This window comes from Dendrobates tinctorius, unplaced genomic scaffold, assembly GCF_039654945.1.
Source record: "Dendrobates tinctorius isolate UK_male_01 unplaced genomic scaffold, ASM3965494v1 ptg000189l, whole genome shotgun sequence".
In the NCBI taxonomy this organism is placed as follows: Eukaryota; Metazoa; Chordata; class Amphibia; order Anura; family Dendrobatidae; genus Dendrobates; species Dendrobates tinctorius.
The window spans coordinates 5,038,593-5,062,859 of record NW_027361856.1 but is presented as its reverse complement, the minus strand read 5'-3'; the positions used below and the strand labels follow the sequence as shown (position 1 = coordinate 5,062,859).

General features: G+C 53.0%; 1 protein-coding gene across 2 annotated transcripts; it reads left to right on the top strand.

The window, feature by feature from the left end:
- Positions 1 to 15,748: 15,748 nt before the first annotated feature.
- DAP3 (death associated protein 3) lies at positions 15,749 to 23,975 on the top strand. 2 transcript variants are annotated; one of them, XM_073552303.1, is made up of 13 exons: positions 15,749 to 15,881; positions 19,151 to 19,183; positions 19,288 to 19,392; positions 20,610 to 20,711; positions 20,776 to 20,884; positions 20,984 to 21,076; positions 21,731 to 21,861; positions 22,035 to 22,115; positions 22,219 to 22,377; positions 22,489 to 22,548; positions 22,652 to 22,741; positions 23,420 to 23,537; positions 23,644 to 23,975. In XM_073552303.1, the coding sequence occupies exons 1-13, from the start codon at positions 15,876 to 15,878 to the stop codon at positions 23,727 to 23,729; spliced, it is 1,173 nt and encodes a 390-aa protein (XP_073408404.1). In that variant the 5' UTR covers positions 15,749 to 15,875; the 3' UTR covers positions 23,730 to 23,975. The 2 variants fall into 2 exon arrangements, with proteins under 2 accessions (XP_073408404.1, XP_073408405.1); XM_073552304.1 differs by lacking the exon at positions 15,749 to 15,881 and adding an exon at positions 15,933 to 15,957.
- The last annotated feature ends 292 nt before the right edge of the window (positions 23,976 to 24,267 follow it).

Sequence of the window (24,267 nt, the reverse complement as noted above, 5' to 3'; positions counted from 1 at the left end):
CCTGGATCCCGTACAGGAGGCCCCCTGACGCTCGGACGCCCGATCTGGAAATTCTAGAGGTTTAGCAAAACTGGGTGCCAACCTAAACCTCTGCCTACACTGGGACCGTTCCAACCTTCGCTCGGCAAAGCGAAGGTCTATACAGGTGGAGACAGTGATAAGCTCCTCCAGTGTGGCGGGAATCTCCCTGGTGGCCAGGGCATCCTTCACATGGTCAATCAGACCTCTCCAGAACACCGGAATGAGGACCTTATCAGGCCACTCCAACAGAGGCAAGCATCCGGAACAGGATGGCGTAGTGTCTGACCATGGACGAGCCCCGTGACAATGCCAGCAGCCGAAGCGCGGTGTCATGGGTGACTCGTGGTCCCAGGAAGACCTGCTTCAGAGTGCCCAAGAACTGTGAGGCACTCTGCACCACATAATCACCACGCTCCCACAGCGGTGTGGCCCACTCACTCCAAAACCCTGCCCGACAAGAGGGAAATAATAAATCCCACCTTAGCCTGCTTGGAGGGGAATCGTGCAGCCAGCAGCTCCAGCTGTATAATGCACTGGCTCACAAAACCCCTACAAGAAGCACTATCGCCCGAGAACTTCTCGGGCAGCGGGATGCAGAACAAAGTCGGGGCAGGGATGGCAGTGGACACACGGGAGACAGCCTCCGTGACAGCCTGAAGAGCGACCGCGGTAAGATCCACAGCTGAGGTTGAGCGCTCGAGAGCCGCCAACCTGCCCCTCAGCTGCTGGATGTACCTGTGAAGTCGTTGCTTGTCCGCTATTACTAGCCAGACCCTGGCTCTAGTATAATTTTACGGGCTTGCGGAAAGCACCAAATAATATAAGATGGTATAGAGGTGCATTCGCAGTCCAGGGTCCACCGTGCAGAGATGTTAATGGCTGCTTGGTAATGGCGGAGTACTAACTAGACACCAGCGGTTTAACTGCTGACCCGGTCTGTACAGGAGTGAACTCAGTTACCTCACTGAGCCACTGGAACAAGTGCGAGAGCCTGTTTATCCTCACAGGACTCGGCAGGAGAGTGCCAGAGGTAAGACACAGGACTCTGCCCCAAGGACACAGGGTTAGAGCCCCTCTAGCGCTCAGCACCACACAGCGATGCGTGGACAGACACTAATATAATGCTGTACCCTGTTAGCAGTCACAGGGTGCAGCTGCATGTTGCTTACCGCACTATGTATGTACAGCACAGTTCTGGTGGACACCACTAATCAGGCTAAGCTCAAGGCTGGAAAGCGCATAGAATGTGCTCTTTGCCGCTCTCAGGGATGCTGCAGTACCTGCAGTAGATTAAAAACACACATGTGACATGCACAATGTGAACAAGTCTGTTGGACCATGTTCACTCCACCCTGACTCAAACACAAACAAAAAGCACAGAATGACAAATGTGCAAAAATACCTTGCAATAAGACATAACAGTAGTCAGCAAGTGCTGATAAAAGGTAATAACAAACACAGGGTATTTAGTCTATACGTTTTTTTGCAAAAAAATGTATACCAAGCTGCCTCACCAACGTCAAGGTAACCCGTATTGAAGCAGTCCCTATCTAATGTATTTAATACCTGAACATATGAACTGTGTCTAAATGAGCAGGATTAAGATAGGCGCTTTCTGGTATGGGCACGTGATGCAAGACAGCTCCTTATGTGCATGTCACACAAGAGAGGGGTGGGGTCTCTCAAATCATGCATAAGCATGAAAAAAACTGGATTAAAAACACACATGTGACATGCACAATGTGAACAAGTCTGTTGGACCATGTTCACTCCACCCTGACTCAAACACAAACAAAAAGCACAGAATGACAAATGTGCAAAAATACCTTGCAATAAGACATAACAGTAGTCAGCAAGTGCTGATAAAAGGTACCTGCAGTAGAGTAGTGCCTAAGGTAGAGTGGCGCACTCTGGCACTAGCATGTGTGAGGAGCTGGGAGCACTGCGGCGCTAGGCAGTGCCACAACTCGGCGCTGACTCAAGACTCTAAACCCTACCAACATACGTATCAAAGGGAAGTGATTTCTTAATGAGTCATTCAGCGGTTCACAAGCATCCATCATCATACACATCACTACCAATTACTTGTCTACACTAGCGCATGGCCGAGTGGCCATGCAAACTTTTTATAGCAGCATCCTTCCGGGACCTTCCTGATGGTCCAATCCGAGCTGGATATGGACCTGAGCATGTGACCTCTGATCTCCAATGAGAGATCATCTCACGGGCATGCTCAGTGGACCGAAAGGAGGACTTGGTCCCTGGAGTAGCTCGCTGCTGACCAGCATGCGTTGCTATACCTGGACCAGAGGTGGCAGCAGCTACCAAACCCACAGTGCTGGTCTGAGCAGAGCGCTGGGATCGACGAGTCTGCTGAGCAGCCTCCTCTGTGGCCGGAGAGGAATGGGAGACAAGGCTTGGGGTTCCTGCTGTGCAGCGACAGGAATCCGACACCTAACAGACACAAAACAGACATGGAAAAGTTCAGGAGCTTTGTGAGTAGCTCTGGCAATGCCCAGCAGGGAAGGGGAAGTTTATATTATATAGGAGCCGCCCCTCAGCAATAGGCTGGGGACAGCATTTCAAATATACACAATAACCCTGATAAAAGCAGGGGAGGTGTGGCTGCACACACACACAGAAACCATTGCAGCACAGTCAGTGCAGTAACTGAGGCTTATAGCACCTGGCATCTACAAGCCTAGACAGACGTGGAAAGTCAGGCACCAGCTGCAAATGACCTCGCAACCCACGAACAGCTTCCATAGCGGCAACCAGGGACTGCACATGTGGATGGTCAAGCAGCAGAGCAAAGACCTAGCAACACATGTGCAGCTATGTAGCAGAGCAGGGAACTGAACAGGCTCCATACAGGTAACAGCCAACAGTATCCCAGCTCAATTAGGGGGAAAGGAGTAAAGGGTTAAAGCAAAGACATGCATTGTCACGCCGACAACCAGGTACAGACAGAATGCCGTGACAGCACCATTACCTTGTCTGAACTCTGTCCTACCTGTTTGTCAGGCTCCTTTCCCTGATGTGTCTTTCCTTGTGTCCTCTCCATCTGCCTGAGCTCTGCACTCTCGCGGCTCTGCTTGTGCTTCGCGCTCTGCCTGTGCTCCGTACTCTTGCGGTTCTGGTTGTGCTGCTGCAGAACCTCTTGCTGCTCTACAGCTCTTCTCCGCAGCCTTGCATTTCTCTGCCAAGTGTGAACAGGTCCAAACCTGTTACTTCATACTCCACTCCTTCCTGTCAGTATCCGTACCTGCACCTCCTGTGTGAACTGGTCCAAACCTGTTCCTTCATACACCATTTCTTCCTGCCAGTACTTGCACCCGCTGTGTGAACAGTAGCCTACCTTTTCCATACACCACTCCTTCCTGCCCGTGTCCCTGTGCCTTTCCAGTTGGTCCCTGTCCCTCAGCCGTGCCTGCCTGCCAGAATCTCAGCCGTGCCCGCCTGTCCATCTGCTACTCGTGCCTGTCGCCCATACCGTCTCCCCGAGTGGGATCAGTAGCCACAGCCAGACACCACCCTAGAGTGGCACCTGCCTGACGCACAAGCCTGACCTCACCATCAGAGGCTCCAGGGTAGTCTGGTTTGTGGCACAGTGGGGCCACAACCCCCTGGCTCACGCCCACCAGTCAGGGCGTGAGCGTGACAATGGGACAGTTGATAACAGAGCTGGTCAGTGAGTGTGCGACCGCTGGGACCTGAAAACCATGTCTCCTATCCTGTCGGGTTCTGCAATGATTTTACAGTAGTGACAATTGAATTATTGGCTATTCTGCTATGTATCTCTCTATGAAATATAAAGATACTGTATATATATATATATATATATGTGTGTGTGTGTCACTGACATACACTACTGTTCAAAAGTTTAGGGTCACTTAGAAATTTCCTTATGTTTGAAAGAAAAGCACAGTTTTTTCCAATGAAGCTAACATTAAATGATTCAGAAATACACTCTATACATTGTTAATGTGGTAAATGACTATTCTAGCTGCAAATGTCTGGTTTGTAATGCAATATCTTCATAGGTGTAGAGGCCCATTTCCAACAACCACACTCCAGTGTTCTTATGGTACTTTGTGTTTGCTAACTGTGTAAGAAGGCTAATGGATGGTTAGAATACCCTTGAAAACCCTTGTGCAAGTATGTTAGCACAGCCGAAAACAGTTTGGCTGATTAGAGAAGCTATAAACCTGACCTTCCTTTGAGCTAATTGAGAATCTGGAGGATTACATCTGTTGGTTCCATTACACTCTCAAAATGGCCAGAAAAAAAGAACTTTCATATGAAACTCAACAGTCTATTCTTGTTCTTAGAATTGAAGGCTATTCCATGTGAGAAATTGCCAAGAAACTGAAGATTTCCTACAACGGTGTGTACTACTCCCTTCAGAGGAGAGCACAAACAGGCTCTAACCAGAGTAGAAAGAAAAGTGGGAGGCCCCGCTGCACAACTGAGCAACAAGACAAGAACATTAGAGTCTGCAGTTTGAGAAATCGATGCCTCACAGGTCCTCAACTGGCAGCTTCATTAAATACTACACGCAAAACGCCAGTGTCAGCATCTACAGTGAAGAGGCAACTCCGGAATGCTGTCCTTCAGGGCAGAGTGGCAAAGAAAAAGCCATATCTTAGACTGGATAATAAAAGGAAAATATTAATATTGTTAGAAGTCAGATTTCTGCCTCTCCTTTGCTGAAATCTAGATCCTCACATTCTGCAGTCCCCTGCTCTTCATCTGCTGTAGAGGAGACTGCAGAGGAGATTGTCTTGCGGCAACTCTCTCCAGAGGCTAAGTCCTCTACTCCTGCGTCTGAGCATGCTCATGGGACGAACTCCCATTAGAGTTCGGGAGTCAGGAGTTCAGGTCCTGTGTCGGATCCCATTGGCTCCTCTTGGAGACCTGGAGATTTCCGGAAGGTCCCGTTCGCTATAAAAAGCACGCATGGCTGTTCCGCCATGCGCTAGTATAGCCATACTGCTGCTCTATGTTTGTTGATGGATGCATGGACTGGTGAATGACTCATTGGAAACCCCTACCCTCTGATACTACGTCTGTGAGAGTGCCTGAATTATTGCCAGTATCAGCGCCAGCGCGCTATTGCTCCATTGCCTCAGCAGCCTAGCGTTAGCATTGCGCCTGCTAGTTAGCAGTGTCTTTGCAGCGGCTCTGTTCTTGCCGCGCTGCAGTAGCAGCTCTGCCTGCGTTCGCGGTTGCGACGCTCTACACCCGATCCTTGTCGGTAGGTCTAGACGGAGTAAGTACCGCCATCTAGTGCTACTCCTGTGACCAGATACCGCGGGTGCAGCGCTGTAGTTCTGTGTCCTAAACAGACTCAGCGTTTTTGCATTTATTGTTGTTTCTAGGACTCTGTGAGTTCAACAGAGTCTGTGCAGTGCACATTGGGTGCAGTTAACCCTGTGCACACTACCGCCAGATTGCTCTGTCGTCACCTAGCAGCAGTTATTACATCCTCTGCACGGTGGACCCCGAGTGGCGAAGGCACTTTATTTATATTTTTATTTAGTGCCTTCCGCCACTCCTAACAAATATGGGCAAAAAAACACAGACATTGGACAGAGGAAGATTGGAAAAAAGTGTTATGGACAGACGAATCCAAGTTTGAGGTGTTTGGACCACTCAGAAGAACATTTGTGAGAAGTAGAACTGAAAAGATGCTGGAAGAGTGCCTGACGCCATCTGTCAAGCATGGTGGAGGTAATGTGATGGGGTTGCTTTGGTGCTGGTAAAGTGGGAGATTTGTACAAGGTAAAAGGGATTTTGAATAAGGAAGGCTATCACTCAATTTTGCAACGCCATGCCATACGCTGTGGACAGCACTTGATTGGAGCCAATTTCATCCTACAACAGGACAATAAGGACAATGACCGAAAGCACACCTCCAAATTATACCAGAACTATTTAGGGAAGAAGCAGGCAGCTGGTATTCTATCTGTAATGGAGTGGCCAGCGCAGTCACCAGATCTCAACCCCATTGAGCTGTTGTGGGAGCAGCTTGACCGTATGGAACGCAAAAAGTGCCCATCAAGCCAAACCAACTCGTGGGAGGGGCTTCTGGAAGCATGGGGTGAAATTTCTTCAGATTACCTCAGCAAATTAACTTCTAGAATGCCAAAGGTCTGCAATGCTGTAATTTCTGCAAAGGGAGCATTCTGTGACAAAAGCAAAGTTTGAAGGAGAAAATTATTATTTCAAATAAAAATCTTTTTTGTGAACCTTGTCATTGTCTGGACTAGATTTTAAATTCATTTGGCAACTCATTTGATTAATAAAAGTATGAGTTTTCATGGAAAACACAAAATTGTCTGAGTGACCCCAAACTTTTGAACTGTAGTGTGTATGTATGTATATATATATATACTCACTGTACAGTAGTGCAGCACTTACCGCATGTGTAGGGGGACACTCGCTTGGCACGTGATTAACGTAGGCAGGCACAGTTTTGCTCACATAAACAGTCTATGAGGTATATTTTATACAGCATAAACCACACGGTAGTTCCTGTTGAATGTCACAGGCCTATCACCGTCCATAATACTTCAACATACGGATGTCACACTGTTACTAGATGTGAGGAAATCGCATCCTTGCATTGCAAACGGATTACATATCACTGTTCAGGTAACATTTGTGAGATTCTCGGCCGTCAAAATAGGACCGATTTGGGGGGCGTGGCTATGTAGCGGCGGTGAGAGGACGCGTTCAGGGAGAGCTCCTTGCATCCTGACATAAATCCTGTCAGCGGACCCGTGGTGCTGCGGCATACCTGCCGGTACTGGACCCCCTGGGCCGTGGAGCACCTCTGGAACCCTGTGGGAGGCCGAATCTCGGCGCGCAGACGGCGGTAAAGGCTGGGGCGGCCGGCGGGGCCTGCAAGGGGCGACGGCCATCTTCAGAAGCGCGCGCTCTGGCTGTGAGAGATGTGGCGCTTGCCCCCTCCTCACAGCGCTGACAGGACGGTGGGCACCTATTCTGTGGATCTGACAGGGAGAAGCGGTGAGTGCTCTGGAAGATTGGGCCCCACACTCCCCTCTGCTAAGTCACCCAGCTGGTCAGTGCTATTACTTTAGGGTCCTATGAACTCATCCCTGGCTGCTGTCTCTGTGGGCACTGCGGTCCCTCCCCAGCCATAAGGCCTCTCTTACTATTCAGAACCGAATCTTATCCTCCCGGGTGACCCTTCTGCTCTGTGTTGCCCCTGGGACACTTGTCATTATCATATTATAGCGCTGCTGTGCTTATAATTTGGACCTGGGAATCTCCTGGACATACCATTTCAGTTGCGCGCGTCTGTGTCATATTGCTATTAAAAATGAACCGCTTCAAGGGGGCAGGAGCAGCCGAAAAATTGAAAGAGTTTGCTAGACCTGACCATTCTGACACCGCACGGTCCCTCAGAAATAACCCCTCACAGGTTCAGCGTAAAAAACGCCCCTCTGAGGGTGGTGAGGAGAGTGAGCAGGAGGAATTAACCCTCAAGCAAGCATCTGAACAACTGATGCAGGCCATCTCTTTAACCAGAACATCGATGATGGGGAAAATAGAGGACGTGTATACCGAGGTGGGGCGTCTTCGACAAGATATGTAGGCCATGAGAGGGCGCATTAAGGAGGTTGAGACAAGGGTGTCCAAGGTAGAGGACACCATTGCACCCATGGAAGCCAAGCTTACGAAAGCGATGGGCTCGGTAAATGCTTGGAGGCAAAAAGCAGATGACCTGGAGAATAGAATGTGCCGAAATAACGTCCGAGTTATTGGTCTGCCGGAACGCTCGGAAGGTCAACATCCGGAACAGTTTCTAGAAGATTGGCTCAAAACCTCTCTGGGAGACGGAGTCTCCCCAACATTTGCTGTGGAAAGGGCCCATAGGGTCCCTACAAGACCTCTTACTCCTGGAGCCCCACCTAGACCTTTTTTGGCATGTCTCCTCAATTGCAGGGACAGGGATGCGATTCTACGTCTAGCTCGACAAAAGAGTCCCATTAAGTTCAACGATGCCACGATCTCAATTTTTCCAGACTTTTCCATGGAATTTGAGAAACAACGAGCACAATTCATGGAAGTCAAGAAGCTGCTCCGGGAGAGGAATATTGTGTACTCAATGATCTATCCGGCCAGGCTCCGGGTGGTCCATGAGGGTTCTTCTCTATTTTTTACTGATCCGACGGAGGCGGCTGAGTGGCTGCGGTCCCACAAAGGATCTGCTGCGAAGAAATCCTAGTGTTTCTACTGTTAATCAGAATTCTTTCCATTGATGGTTTGATTAGAGCCTTTTCCACGGACGCCCGGATTACCAACAATACCGGACACTGAGTTCAGTGATGGTATCCCCATGTCTATTTCGTGATGGGAGAGCAGGACTTTGCTCCTGCATTGTTTGTTTCTCCACTTTGATTTTTTTTATAGTGGTTTTGGTTATATTTGTTTTTTTAGATATAATTCGCAGCCAGCAGCAGTTTCAGCTTATGTGTGGTGTCTCTAAATTTTCCCCAGCTACTGATGTAGGCCATATCCAGCGGAGTAAATATGGGGTCTGAGATGATATGTATGACATGGAATGTGAGAGGTATAAAAACCCCCCTGGAAAAACATTGTGGCCTTGGTGGAGACGCACCTGACCAGGGATACAGCTCGGTGCGTGCAGAAGCCTTGGGTACAATGGTCTGTTCACCCATTCCATACTAGTATCTCGAGGGGGGTCTCACTGTTGGTGCATAGAGATGTTAGATGGGAAGCCAGGGAGACCCGGAGGGATCCTGAGGGTCGTTTTGTCTTCGTCTATGCATCAATAAATACCAGGAAATATGTGATTTTTTTGTGTGTATAATCCGCCTCCGGCTAATATGTCCATTCTCCAGAAGGCGTTGAGTTTCGCCCTAAATTATCCGGATGCGGATGTTATCTGTATGGGGGACTTCAATATGGCTATGAATAATCATCTTGATAAATTGAGACTGGATGATGGAGTAGCTGGGGGGGTTCCTTCGTCGACAGCAACCCAACTGTCGCTATTTATGGGGGTAGCGGGTGGCTAGATTTGTGGAGAATGCAGCACCCTGAGTTGAGAGAGTATACCTGCCACTCATCCACTAGACGCTCCCTATCGCACATAGATTACATATTCGGAACCAGTGGGCTGGCAATGTGGGTGGATAGTGTGGAACATGGCAATAGAGGGATCTCAGACCATAGCCCGGTCATCCTCAAACTTAAGTACGGGCAATTAAATAAAAAGATGGTTTGGAAGTTGAACCCTTTCTGGCTGAAACTGATAGTAACCCCCAATAGAACAATCGATCAATTGCATTGTTTCATTTTGTCCCATCAGGAACCTCAGGATATTAATATATTTTGGGATGCCCTTAAGGCATATCTGAGGGGCTGCTTGTCCTCCACAATTTCTTATATTAAGCGGGTAACATCAAGAGAGGATGATGTGATGGAACGGCGATTAAAGGATTCGGAGGCTGCATACATATCCAACCCGACCAATGGCAATAGGATTGAGTGGTTGGCTGCCCAACAATTATACACCCAGCACATAGACACTAAGTCTAAGCGCAAATTATTCTTTGCTCGCCAGTCTTATTTTGAACTGGGAAACCAAGCGAGCAAGCTTTTGGCCTATTTGGTACGTCAACATAATACTTCTAATACAATATTACAGATCCGTAAGTCGGATGATTCGTTGGTGTCTTCAACTGAGGAGATTCTTGGCTGCTTCTATGATTATTATATGTCATTATATGAATCTAAAAGTGGCTCTGATAATTTGGAGTGTTTGGATTACTTGTCGGATGTAGCATTCCCTGTCTTAGATTCTGATCAGCGAGCCTTTATGGACGCTGAATTCACTGTGGAGGAGATAGAGAATGCTATAGCGGACATGGCCTCTGGGAAGGCCCCTGGGCCGGACGGCTTCCCTATTGAATTGTATAGGAAATACCGAGATATTAACACCACTTCTGATAAAGGTGTTTCGGGGAATATGGGAGGGGGAATCTATGCCTGAATCCTTTTACGAGGCTAATATCATAGTGCTTAGGAAGGAGGGGAAGGACCCTTTGGAATGTGGCTCCTATCGTCAGTAAACGTGGACTATAAAATCTTTACTACAATTCTCGCCACCAGATTAAATTCGATTATACTGAACCTTATACATCCTGACCAGACAGGCTTTATGCCTGGTAAGAGTACTTCAATTAATATCAGATGAGTCCAGTCAATAGTCCAATATAGTTCTCTAATGCCAGACAACAAATGGGCACTGGCGTCGTTGGATGCCGCCAAGGCTTTTGACTCTCTTGAGTTGCCTTTCCTCTCCGCATGCCTACAGAGGTATGGCTTTGGTGATAAGTTTATAAAATGGGTTAAACTACTGTATATGAAACCTAAAGCCCGTATTATTGTGAATAATTCCATATCTGAGTCCTTTTCATTACACAGGGGGACCAGTCAGGGGTTCCCCCTTTCCCCGGCCCTCTTCGCCCTTGCGATTGAGGCACTGGAAATACGCATAAGGTCTTCCCCTGGCATTAGAGGTATAGATATATGGAGCAAATTACCGCTGTCTGTGGCCGGACGATTCAACCTGATTAAAATATTACTTCCCAAACTTAGCTATTACCCTTCAATACAGTGCCGTAATGGTACCCAAGTCCTTTTTTGTGAATCTTAATTCCCAGATCACGTCTTTTATATGGGGGAAAACTAGACCTAAACTTAAGTTGTCCACTCTGCAGAGGCCCAAAAAGGGAGGTGGGGCGGCGCTACCAGATTTCGTCTTATATAATTTGGCTGGACAGGCTAAAGCCTTAAGTAAATGGATGCCGGGTATCTCCCTAATTCTGAAAGTCACTTGCTTCACGCTTCAAGAACTGATTGCCCACTGGGTTTCCTGGAGTTGGAGGGGCCTGGAGTCCCTCGTTTACTGCCCCTGCTCCATCTGGCACGATCAGTATGGAGGCAAATTAAGAAAGTGATTGGATATAGGGACATTATAGCTGAAATGCCCCTATGGAAAAATGCCAATTTTTCAGTATTACTAAGTCACCCGTCCACTGATTTTTGGACTCAACATAATGTCTCCTTGATAGGAGACTTGTATGATCATGGGACCTTAATGTCTTTTGAGCAGATACAGGCTAAATATGATGTCCCGGGATCTCAATTTTTCCGCTATTTACAACTAAGATCTGCTCTTCAGTCGGACTTAAGAAGTATAAGTGTGGGCCATGCCATTTTGTCCCTACCTCTGATAGGAATCCTTAACTCACAGGGTCCCCAGGGCCTTATCTCCTCTTTATATACGTACATGCTGTCGGTGGGAGCGGAATCTGCAATAAGTTCTGTTAAAGGGAAGTGGGAAAGAATCATCCCCAATACGCAGGGAGAGGAGTGGGAAGAGATCCTGGAGTCTCCGATCGGAGTATCACCATCTGTTAATAATAGAATGATACAGCTGTGTATAATAAACCAATCATATTTGACGCCGATACGACTTTTTAGGATGGGTCGATTCCAATCATCAGAATGCTTGCGATGTCACTCATTCCCTTGTTGGAATGTCCACTCGCTCCAGCCTTCAGGTAAACAAATGGGGAAGATGATGGGGGTTGTGGTATTATGGGGGGTGTATGTGGGTGATGTGCGGAGGATGCTGAGGGTTGTGGTACTACGGCCGGTGTATGTGGGTGATGTGCGGAGGATGCTGGGGGTTGTGGTACTACAGCCGGTATATGTGGGTGATGTGCAGAGGATGAGGGTTGTGGTACTACGGCCGGTGTATGTGGGTGATGTGCGGAGGATGCTGAGGGTTGTGGTACTACGGCCGGTGTATGTGGGTGATGTGCGGAGGATGGGGGTTGTGGTACTACGGCCGATGTATGTGGGTGATGTGCGGAGGATGCTGGGGGTTGTGGTACTACGGCCGGTGTATGTGGGTGATGTGCGCAGGAGGATGGGGGTTGTGGTACTACGGCCCGTGTATGTGGGTGATGTGCGGAGGAGTATGGGGGTTGTGGTACTACGGCCGGTGTATGTGGGTGATGTGCGGAGGAGTATGGGGGTTGTGGTACTACGGCCGGTGTATGTGGGTGATGTGCGCAGGAGGATGGGGGTTGTGGTAGTACGGCCCGTGTATGTGGGTGATGTGCGGAGGAGGATGGGGGTTGTGGTACTACAGCCGGTGTATGTGGGTGATGTGCGGAGGATGCTGGGGGTTGTGGTACTACGGCCGGTGTTTGTGGGTGATGTGCTGAGGATGCTGAGGGTTGTGGTACTACGGCCGGTGTATGTGGATGATGTGCGGAGGATGCTCAGGCTTGCGGTACTACGGACGGTGTACGTGGGTGATGTGTGGAGGAGTATGGGGGTTGTGGTACTACGGCCGGTGTATGTGGGTGATGTGCGGAGGAGGATGGGGGTTGTGGTACTACAGCCGGTGTATGTGGGTGATGTGCGGAGGAGGATGGGGGTTGTGGTACTACAGCCGGTGTATGTGGGTGATGTGCGGAGGATGGGGGTTGTGGTACTACGGCCGGTGTATGTGGGTGATGTGCGGAGGATGCTGGGGCTTGTGGTACTACGGCCGGTGTATGTGGGTGATGTGCTGAGGATGCTGAGGGTTGTGGTACTACGGCCGATGTATGTGGGTGATATGCGGAGGATGCTGGGGGTTGTGGTACTACGGCCGGTGTATGTGGGTGATGTGCGGAGGATGCTGGGGGTTGTGGTACTACGGCCGGTGTATGTGGGTGATGTGCGCAGGAGGATGGGGGTTGTGGTACTACGGCCGATGTATGTGGGTGATGTGCGGAGGATGCTGGGGGTTGTGGTACTACGGCCGGTGTATGTGGGTGATGTGCGCAGGAGGATGGGGGTTGTGGTACTACGGCCGGTGTATGTGGATGATGTGCGGAGGATGCTCAGGCTTGCGGTACTACGGACGGTGTACGTGGGTGATGTGCGGAGGAGTATGGGGGTTGTGGTACTACGGCCGGTGTATGTGGGTGATGTGCGGAGGAGGATGGGGGTTGTGGTACTACAGCCGGTGTATGTGGGTGATGTGCGGAGGAGGATGGGGGTTGTGGTACTACAGCTGGTGTATGTGGGTGATGTGCGGAGGATGGGGGTTGTGGTACTACAGCCGGTGTATGTGGGTGATGTGCGGAGGATGCTGGGGCTTGTGGTACTACGGCCGGTGTATGTGGGTGATGTGCTGAGGATGCTGAGGGTTGTGGTACTACGGCCGGTGTATGTGGGTGATATGCGGAGGATGCTGGGGGTTGTGGTACTACGGCCGGTGTATGTGGGTGATGTGCGGAGGATGCTGGGGGTTGTGGTACTACGGCCGGTGTATGTGGGTGATGTGCGCAGGAGGATGGGGGTTGTGGTACTACGGCCGATGTATGTGGGTGATGTGCGGAGGATGCTGGGGGTTGTGGTACTACGGCCGGTGTATGTGGGTGATGTGCGCAGGAGGATGGGGGTTGTGGTACTACGGCCGGTGTATGTGGGTGATGTGCGGAGGATGCTGAGGGTTGTGGTACTACGGCCGGTGTATGTGGGTGATGTGCGGAGGAGGATGGGGGTTGTGGTACTACGGCCGATGTATGTGGGTGATGTGCGGAGGATGCTGGGGGTTGTGGTACTACGGCCGGTGTATGTGGGTGATGTGAGGAGGAGGATGAGGGTTGTGGTACTACGGCCGGTGTATGTGGGTGATGTGCGGAGGATGCTGGGGGTTGTGGTACTACGGCCGGTGTATGTGGGTGATGTGCGGAGGATGCTGAGGCTTGCGGTACTACGGCCGGTGTATGTGGGTGATGTGCGGAGGAGGATGAGGGTTGTGGTACTACGGCCGGTGTATGTGGGTGATGTGCGGAGGATGCTGAGGCTTGCGATACTACGGCCGGTGTATGTGGGTGATGTGCGGAGGAGGATGGGGGTTGTGGTACTACGGCCGGTATATGTGGGTGATGTGCAGAGGATGAGGGTTGTGGTACTACGGCCGGTGTATGTGGGTGATGTGCGGAGGATGCTGAGGGTTGTGGTACTACAGCCGGTGTATGTGGGTGATGTGCAGAGGAGGATGGGGGTTGTGGTACTACGGCCGGTGTATGTGGGTGATGTGCGGAGGAGGATGGGGGTTGTGGTACTACGGCCGGTGTATGTGGGTGATGTGCGGAGGATGCTGAGGGTTGTGGTACTACAGCCGGTGTATGTGGGTGATGTGCAGAGGAGGATGGGGGTTGTGGTACTACGGCCGGTGTATGTGGGTGATGTGCGGAGGAGGATGGGGGTTGTGGTACTACGGCCGGTGTATGTGGGTGATGTGCGGAGGATGCTGAGGGTTGTGGTACTACAGCCGGTGTATGTGGGTGATGTGCGGAGGAGGATGGGGGTTGTGGTACTACGGCCGGTGTATGTGGGTGATGTGCGGAGGAGGATGGGGGTTGTGGTACTACGGCCAGTGTATGTGGGTGATGTGCGGAGGATGCTGAGGCTTGCGGTACTACGGCCGGTGTATGTGGGTGATGTGCGGAGGAGGATGGGGGTTGTGGTACTACGGCCGATGTATGTGGGTGATGTGCGGAGGATGCTGAGGGTTGTGGTACTACAGCCGGTGTATGTGGGTGATGTGCGGAGGATGCTGAGGGTTGTGGTACTACAGCCGGTGTATGTGGGTGATGTGCAGAGGAGGATGGGGGTTGTGGTACTACGGCCGGTGTATGTGGGTGATGTGCGGAGGATGCTGAGGGTTGTGGTACTACAGCCGGTGTATGTGGGTGATGTGCAGAGGAGGATGGGGGTTGTGGTACTACGGCCGGTGTATGTGGGTGATGTGCGGAGGAGGATGGGGGTTGTGGTACTACGGCCGGTGTATGTGGGTGATGTGCGGAGGATGCTGAGGGTTGTGGTACTACAGCCGGTGTATGTGGGTGATGTGCGGAGGAGGATGGGGGTTGTGGTACTACGGCCGGTGTATGTGGGTGATGTGCGGAGGAGGATGGGGGTTGTGGTACTACGGCCGGTGTATGTGGGTGATGTGCGGAGGATGCTGAGGCTTGCGGTACTACGGCCGGTGTATGTGGGTGATGTGCGGAGGAGGATGGGGGTTGTGGTACTACGGCCGATGTATGTGGGTGATGTGCGGAGGATGCTGAGGGTTGTGGTACTACAGCCGGTGTATGTGGGTGATGTGCGGAGGAGGATGAGGGTTGTGGTACTACAGCCGGTGTATGTGGGTGATGTGCGGAGGATGCTGAGGGTTGTGGTACTACAGCCGGTGTATGTGGGTGATGTGCAGAGTAGGATGGGGGTTGTGGTACTACGGCCGGTGTATGTGGGTGATGTGCGGAGGATGCTGAGGGTTGTGGTACTACAGCCGGTGTATGTGGGTGATGTGCGGAGGATGCTGAGGGTTGTGGTACTACAGCCGGTGTATGTGGGTGATGTGCGCAGGAGGATGGGGGTTGTGGTACTACGGCCGGTGTATGTGGGTGATGTGCGGAGGATGCTGAGGGTTGTGGTACTACAGCCGGTGTATGTGGGTGATGTGCAGAGGAGGATGGGGGTTGTGGTACTACGGCCGGTGTATGTGGGTGATGTGCGGAGGAGGATGGGGGTTGTGGTACTACGGCTGGGAGCAGGATGACGATGGTAGTAGCTGCACTTATCGGTGTTTGCTCTGAGATATCATGGCGGCTGCAGCACGTCCTCTTCACCTGCGCTGTTTGATGACGTCTTCAGCGCGTGTGACTGGCTGAGACCGGAACCAGAGAGTGCAGCTGTAAACTTACACCCGGCAGGACGGCATGGAGGTAAGGAGCGGTACGGGGGCCACTGAAGGAGGGTCGTTCCTTGTCCGGATGGGGTGTCTTGCACTCATGACTAGGGGTAGGTCTTTGTACGGATGGGGTGTCTTGCACTCATGGCTGATGGTCGCTCCTTGTACGGATGGGGTGTCTTGCACTCATGACTGGGGGTCGCTCTTTGTACGGTTGGTGTGTCTTGCACTCATGACTAGGGGTAGGTCTTTGTACGGATGGGGTGTCTTGTACTCATGCCTGAGGGTCGCTCCTTGTACGGATGGGGTGTCTTGCACTCATGCCTGAGGGTCGCTCCTTGTACGGATGGGGTGTCTTGCACTCATGCCTGAGGGTCGCTCCTTGTACGGATGGGGTGTCTTGCACTTATGCCTGAGGGTCGCTCCTTGTACGGATGGGGTGTCTTGCACTCATGCCTGAGGGTCGCTCCTTGTACGGATGGGGTGTCTTGCACTCATGCCTGAGGGTCGCTTCTTGTACAGATGGGGTGTCTTGCCCTCATGACTGGGGGTATGTCTTTGTACGGATGGGGTGTCTTGCACTCATGCCTGGGGGGGTCCATGCACTCGTGGCTGGGGGTCGCTCCTTGTACGGATGGGGTGTCTTGCACTCATGCCTGAGGGTTGCTCCTTGTACGGATGGGGTGTCTTGCACTCATGCCTGAGGGTCGCTCCTTGTACGGATGGGGTGTCTTGCACTCATGCCTGAGGGTCGCTCCTTGTACAGATGGGGTGTCTTGCCCTCATGACTGGGGGTATGTCTTTGTACGGATGGGGTGTCTTGCACTCATGGCTGACGGTCGCTCCTTGTACGGATGGGGTGTCTTGCACTCATGACTGGGGGTCGCTCTTTGTACGGTTGGTGTGTCTTGCACTCATGACTAGGGGTAGGTCTTTGTACGGATGGGGTGTCTTGTACTCATGCCTGAGGGTCGCTCCTTGTACGGATGGGGTGTCTTGCACTCATGCCTGAGGGTCGCTCCTTGTACGGATGGGGTGTCTTGCACTCATGCCTGAGGGTCGCTCCTTGTACGGATGGGGTGTCTTGCACTCATGCCTGAGGGTCGCTCCTTGTACGGATGGGGTGTCTTGCACTCATGCCTGAGGGTCGCTCCTTGTACGGATGGGGTGTCTTGCACTCATGCCTGAGGGTCGCTCCTTGTACGGATGGGGTGTCTTGCACTCATGCCTGAGCGTCGCTCCTTGTACGGATGGGGTGTCTTGCACTCATGCCTGAGGGTCGCTCCTTGTACGGATGGGGTGTCTTGCACTCATGCCTGAGGGTCGCTCCTTGTACGGATGGGGTGTCTTGCACTCATGCCTGAGGGTCTTTCCTTGTACGGATGGGGTGTCTTGCACTCATGCCTGAGGGTCGCTCCTTGTACGGATGGGGTGTCTTGCACTCTTGCCTGAGGGTCGCTCCTTGTACGGATGGGGTGCCTTGCACTCATGCCTGAGGGTCGCTCCTTGTAAGGATGGGGTGCCTTGCACTCATGCCTGAGGGTCGCTCCTTGTACGGATGGGGTGCCTTGCACTCATGCCTGAGGGTCGCTCCTTGTACGGATGGGGTGCCTTGCACTCATGCCTGAGGGTCGCTCCTTGTACGGATGGGGTGCCTTGCACTCATGCCTGAGGGTCGCTCCTTGTACGGATGGTGTGTCTTGCACTCATGCCTGAGGGTCGCTCCTTGTACGGATGGTGTGTCTTGCACTCATGCCTGAGGGTCGCTCCTTGTACGGATGGTGTGTCTTGCACTCATGCCTGAGGGTCGCTCCTTGTAGGGATGGGGTGTCTTGCACTCATGCCTGGGGGGGGTCCATGCACTCGTGGCTGGGGGTCGCTCCTTGTACGGATGGTGTGTCTTGCACTCATGCCTGAGGGTCGCTCCTTGTACGGATGGGGTGTCTTGCACTCATGCCTGAGGGTCGCTCCTTGTACGGATGGGGTGTCTTGCACTCATGCCTGAGGGTCGCTCCTTGTACGGATGGGGTGTCTTGCACTCATGCCTGAGGGTCGCTCCTTGTACAGATGGGGTGTCTTGCCCTCATGACTGGGGGTATGTCTTTGTACGGATGGGGTGTCTTGCACTCATGGCTGACGGTCGCTCCTTGTACGGATGGGGTGTCTTGCACTCATGACTGGGGGTCGCTCTTTGTACGGTTGGTGTGTCTTGCACTCATGACTAGGGGTAGGTCTTTGTACGGATGGGGTGTCTTGCACTCATGCCTGAGGGTCGCTCCTTGTACGGATGGGGTGTCTTGCACTCATGCCTGAGGGTCGCTCCTTGTACAGATGGGGTGTCTTGCCCTCATGACTGGGGGTATGTCTTTGTACGGATGGGGTGTCTTGCACTCATGGCTGACGGTCGCTCCTTGTACGGATGGGGTGTCTTGCACTCATGACTGGGGGTCGCTCTTTGTACGGTTGGTGTGTCTTGCACTCATGACTAGGGGTAGGTCTTTGTACGGATGGGGTGTCTTGTACTCATGCCTGAGGGTCGCTCCTTGTACGGATGGGGTGTCTTGCACTCATGCCTGAGGGTCGCTCCTTGTACGGATGGGGTGTCTTGCACTCATGCCTGAGGGTCGCTCCTTGTACGGATGGGGTGTCTTGCACTCATGCCTGAGGGTCGCTCCTTGTACGGATGGGGTGTCTTGCACTCATGCCTGAGGGTCGCTCCTTGTACGGATGGGGTGTCTTGCACTCATGCCTGAGGGTCGCTCCTTGTACGGATGGGGTGTCTTGCACTCATGCCTGAGGGTCGCTCCTTGTACGGATGGGGTGTCTTGCACTCATGCCTGAGCGTCGCTCCTTGTACGGATGGGGTGTCTTGCACTCTTGCCTGAGGGTCTTTCCTTGTACGGATGGGGTGTCTTGCACTCATGCCTGAGGGTCGCTCCTTGTACGGATGGGGTGTCTTGCACTCTTGCCTGAGGGTCGCTCCTTGTACGGATGGGGTGTCTTGCACTCATGCCTGAGGGTCGCTCCTTGTACGGATGGGGTGCCTTGCACTCATGCCTGAGGGTCGCTCCTTGTACGGATGGTGTGTCTTGCACTCATGCCTGAGGGTCGCTCCTTGTACGGATGGTGTGTCTTGCACTCATGCCTGAGGGTCGCTCCTTGTACGGATGGTGTGTCTTGCACTCATGCCTGAGGGTCGCTCCTTGTACGGATGGGGTGTCTTGCACTCATGCCTGGGGGGGGTCCATGCACTCGTGGCTGGGGGTCGCTCCTTGTACTGATGGGGTGTCTTGTATCCTGTAGATTCTTCTCAGATGTGGTCAGAGATCAGCTCAGGTAAGATGTCTCTACCCTGAGGGGTTGCTTGTGTGGGGGAGTCACATTTCTGGCGTCTTACGGTAATTCAGTGATGCGGAGTTGTCTCTGGTCTTTCTATGTAGCTGTGTTCGGTCAGATGTATGCCAAACAGGGGACGATGCAGTGTGGTACCTCCAGCACAGCAGGCGGCCCCCCGAGAAGTCTTTCGTACCACAGAGTGTGATCCTGTAAGTATTCTACTACACCCACCACCTGCAGAGGGCGAGCTCCCAAATTTCAATGCCACCCCAACCGGAATTATCATGTCAATGCTTCCCCCCCCCACACCGTATTATCATGTGGTCACTGGTTCCCCCCCCCCCACCGTATTATCATGTGGTCACTGCTTCCCCCCCACCGTATTATGATGTGGTCACTACCCTCCCCCCCCGTATTAACACGCGGTCACTACCCTCCCCCCCTCTGTATTAACATGCGGTCACTACCCTCCCCCTCTCCGTATTAACACGCGGTCACTACCCTCCCCCTCTCCGTATTAACACGCGGTCACTACCCTCCCCCTCTCCGTATTAACACGCGGTCACTACCCTCCCCCTCTCCGTATTAACACGCGGTCACTACCCTCCCCCTCTCCGTATTAACACGCGGTCACTACCCTCCCCCTCTCCGTATTAACACGCGGTCACTACCCTCCCCCTCTCCGTATTAACACGCGGTCACTACCCTCCCCCTCTCCGTATTAACACGCGGTCACTACCCTCCCCCTCTCCGTATTAACACGCGGTCACTACCCTCCCCCTCTCCGTATTAACACGCGGTCACTACCCTCCCCCTCTCCGTATTAACACGCGGTCACTACCCTCCCCCTCTCCGTATTAACACGCGGTCACTACCCTCCCCCTCTCCGTATTAACACGCGGTCACTACCCTCCCCCTCTCCGTATTAACACGCGGTCACTACCCTCCCCCTCTCCGTATTAACACGCGGTCACCACCCTCCCCCTCTCCGTATTAACACGCGGTCACTGCCCCCCCCCCGTATTAACACGCGGTCACTGCCCCCCCCCCGTATTAACACGCGGTCACTGCCCCCCCCCCCCCCGTATTAACACGCGGTCACTGCCCCCCCCCCCCCCCCGTATTAACACGCGGTCACTGCCCCCCCCCCCCCCGTATTAACACGCGGTCACTGCCCCCCCCCGTATTAACACGCGGTCACTGCCCCCCCCCCCCGTATTATCACGCGGTCACTGCCCCCCCCCCCCGTATTATCACGCGGTCACTGCCCCCCCGTATTATCACGCGGTCACTGCCCCCCCCAACCCGTATTAACATGTGGTCACTACCCTCCCCCTCTGTATTATCATGGGAGTGGCTTTCCCTGTTCTTCCCCGCACCCCCTTTTGGTCACTCTTCGCGGACCTTTGTGGCTTTTGTTCCCCAGGACCAGCAGACGTCAGACCATGAAGGCCAGTTTTACTCCATCCCTTCTGAGTCCGTTCGGGCCATCTTCCCCCACGGGTTGCCTCGACGATTCCAGTTGCAGGTGAGCGTGCAGCAGTCGGTGCTGTCTGGTCCGCATCTTTGTGGTGACTCCGTTTTCTCTGCAGTGCTCCACCTTCCATGAGACCAGTATAATGGTGCGGCGGCCGGCGCTGGAGCTTATACGGTACCTGCGAGACTCCAACCTCTCCCGGCCCGCACTCCGCTACCTGCTGTGTATCCTTCCTGCAGCATTTTACTGGGTGGTCATACAATGGTGGGCGGGGGGGACACAGTGCATTCTAACTCCATATTTGATCCTTAATGTGTTGGCAGATGGGAAAATTGGGACAGGGAAGAGTCTGACGATGTGTCATGTCTTACACTACTGCCATTCTCAGGGCTGGCTCATCGTACACCTGCCTGACGGTGAGTCCAACACGTCGCCATATGAGGGGGCAGACGGCTTGCAGGTGGGTCAGAGTTAGGAGTCAGACTGGACAGCCCGCAGTTGGATGGGGGGGTGGCAGGGGATTAACGGCCTGCAGGTGGGTAGCCGGGAGGCATGAGGCGGACGGCCCGCTGGTGGGTAAGTGGGAGATGGATGGCTCAGAGGAGGTGGGAGGCAGGTGGAGGACGGCCTGCAAATGAGTAATGGGGGACGCAGGAAGCGGATCACACGGAGTTGGACTTCCCTGAGGTGAGTGAGATGGTAGACGGGGGTAGGTGAAAGGACCAGAGGTGGGATGAGGGGTACGGCGCGGAGGTAGGTTTAGACTGACAGCCAGGAGATGGGAGTAGAATGTGGAGGGTCCGTGTGTGGGAGGGGAGACAGAGGGCCCGTATGTGTGTGGGGGGGTAGAATGTAGAGGGAGACCGAGGGCTCGGGGGGGGGGGCGGCGGTGTAAGGTGGAGGGGACCAGAGGTGGGTAAAGGGGGAATTACGAGGCGGACAGCACGGGGGTGGGCAGTGGAGGAGGTAGAATGAGGTATGAGGTGGGGGGAAGGTGGAGGGACTGGAAGAGGGGCGTGTACAGGGCTTGGGGCTTTGGTAGGTGACGCCGCCTTGCTCTCTGGTTGCAGCGCACCTTCTGGTGAAGAACTGTAAAGAGCTGATGACGTCGTCGCACAGTCAGCAGCGCTGGGATCAGCCGCTCGAGGCCTGCTCTTGGCTAAAGAACTTCAGGGCTTCCAACGAGCGCTTCCTCTCTCAGGTGAATATTCAGGAAAGGGTTAACAGCTGCATTTTCATCCATTTAATGGGGTGTGTGAGATCATGTGAGGCGTGAGGATGGTGGGTGTTGCGGAATTTGATCACCTTGCTCTGATGGGAGTCATGTCCATGCGCTTCCTCCTCCATGTTGGTCGTTGTCTCCTGCTGTTGCAGATTGTGACGCAGCAGCGCTACGTGTGGAGTAAACGTGAGGCCACAGAAGTGGGGAGACCACTGGGGGAGGTGGTGGATCAGGTGAGTGTCGGGGGTGCAAGGATCGGCTCCTTTCCTGGGGCCAAGTGTCAGGGGTGCGAGGAGCAGCTCCTCTCCTGGGAACATCTGATTTTGCCTCTTTCAGGGTCTCGCCAGGGTGAAGACTTCCAGTGATGTGGTTGGGGTGGTACTTAAGGAGCTGAAGCTGCAGAGCGGGGGCCTGGCTTTCCGGCTCTTGGTGTCTGTAGATGGAGTGAACGCTTTATGGGGGAGGAGCACCATTAGGAAAGAAGATAAGTCCTTTGTAAGTGGCATTCCCTTGTGGGCCTCCTTTCACGTACTCCCACTTGTGGTCCTCCCTCCTCGCTCCCCTCTCCACCTTGTGAGCTCATCTGACAGCTGCGGTCTGTTGCAGGTGTTTCCGGAGGAGCTGACTCTTGTCCATAATTTCAGGAAAATGCTGCAGAATGACTGGGTAAGAAGTGTCCCTGCTGCGCACATCACTGAGCTGCGGCCCTCGGATTACTCCCCATTCCTTATCAGATTGTGTTGTTTATGTTGCCGTAATTTTGCTGTAGACAGGCGGTGCCATAGTGACAAGTGTCACCCACACCGGCTCCGTGTTCACCTCCAAGGGGTCCTATCTACCGCAGGCGCTGCTGGGGAAGGTGAGTGATAAACCAGGAACTTGTACTACATTCACATGTAGATGCTTCATGAACCAGTGTCTTTCGCACCCAATGATCAGGAGTCAGCGTGTCTCATGTACGCGTTGTGCACACCGACCAGGAGCCAGCATCTCTGATGTACGCGTTGTGTACACTGACCAGGAGCCAGCGTCTCTCATGCAGGCGTCATGCACATCCGTCAGGAGTCTGCTTATTTCACGCACGCACCGATCAGGAACTCGGTCTTGTGTAAATGGTATGCACCGATCAGCAGCAAGATTCTCACGCACCAATCAAAAGCCAGCGTCTCATTCACACGTGGCATTCACCTATGAGTCGTCAGCGTCGCTCGCTCACACGTCTGTCAGGAGGCGGCTTCTCTCATGCATTCACCGATCAGGAGCTGGGTCTCTGATAAACCAATCAGGAGCTCAGTCTTGCGGACACATGGCATGCAACAATCGGGAGCCAGTGTTTCTCATGCACACGTGGCACGCACTGATCAGAAGCCAGCGTCTCTTGCGCACTCGCTAATCAGGAGCCAGCGTCTCTTGCGCACGCGTGGCATGCACTGATCAGGAGCCAGCGTCTCTTGCGCACACGTGGCACGCGCTGAGTACTCATTACATATGTGCAGGGCGCCGTCTAGCCTCACGGGTGACGGGCCTTATGTTGCAGGGTGGCTTTGATGCTCTGGATCCCTTCATCCCGGTGCTCGTCGACTCGTACAGTGAGGAGGAGTTTGAGAGCTGTTACCGCTATTACACTGAGAGAAGGTGGCTGCAGCATGAGAAAGGTACGGTGACCCCTGTGGGTTGGAGATGGGTGTGACCCGCCGTCGGGGTGCCGGTACTTATAGTGCATCCAGGGTGTGTGTTAATCTGAGACTTTTGTGATTTTAGCACGGACGGAGGAAGGGAAGAAGGAAATTGTTTTCTTGTGTAACTACAATCCCCGGGAGATGGAGAAGCTCTGTGCCTTCCTGTAGGTGATGTCTGCTTGGCTCCAGGACGTCCCCTTATCCAACTCACGGCAATCTATAACCGGGAAGTCCTCCCCAGTATCAGGGACGCTGAGACCATCAAGAGGTCCTGCACAATGGCTGCGGAGCACCATGTCAGCTGCACATCACCGTCCATCATCCGCTCTGCAGTCGACTCTCACGGCTTATGTTACCAACTACTGAGGGTGAGGCTGTAAAATAAAGCGATCAGGATCAAAACCAGCGAAGGAACTGTGCAGCGTCTCATGTCATTACTACATGTCACAATGTGTGGGTGCGTGGCTTGTGGCGAACGCTGCAAGTATAGACCTGGTAACTGTTTCCCGTATACAGCCTACATAACAAGTACGGGGTAACTGTCTCCTGTGTACGCGTCCCCCACCATTACTAGTACGGGGTAACTGTCTCCCGTGTACGCCCCCCATCACTAGTATGGGGTAACTGTCCTGTGTATGCCTCCCATCACTAGTACGGGGTAACTGTCTCCCGTGTATGCCCCTCCCATCACCAGTACGGGGTAACT

What these genes read in the sequence shown, in the direction of transcription:
- DAP3 (XM_073552303.1), top strand. An exon ending in GTACCACAGAGTGTGATCCT is followed by an intron (nt 19,393 to 20,609) that starts GTAAGTATTCTA and finishes TTTGTTCCCCAG; the next exon opens with GACCAGCAGACGTCAGACCA. An exon ending in GTGGCTGCAGCATGAGAAAG is followed by an intron (nt 23,538 to 23,643) that starts GTACGGTGACCC and finishes TTGTGATTTTAG; the next exon opens with CACGGACGGAGGAAGGGAAG.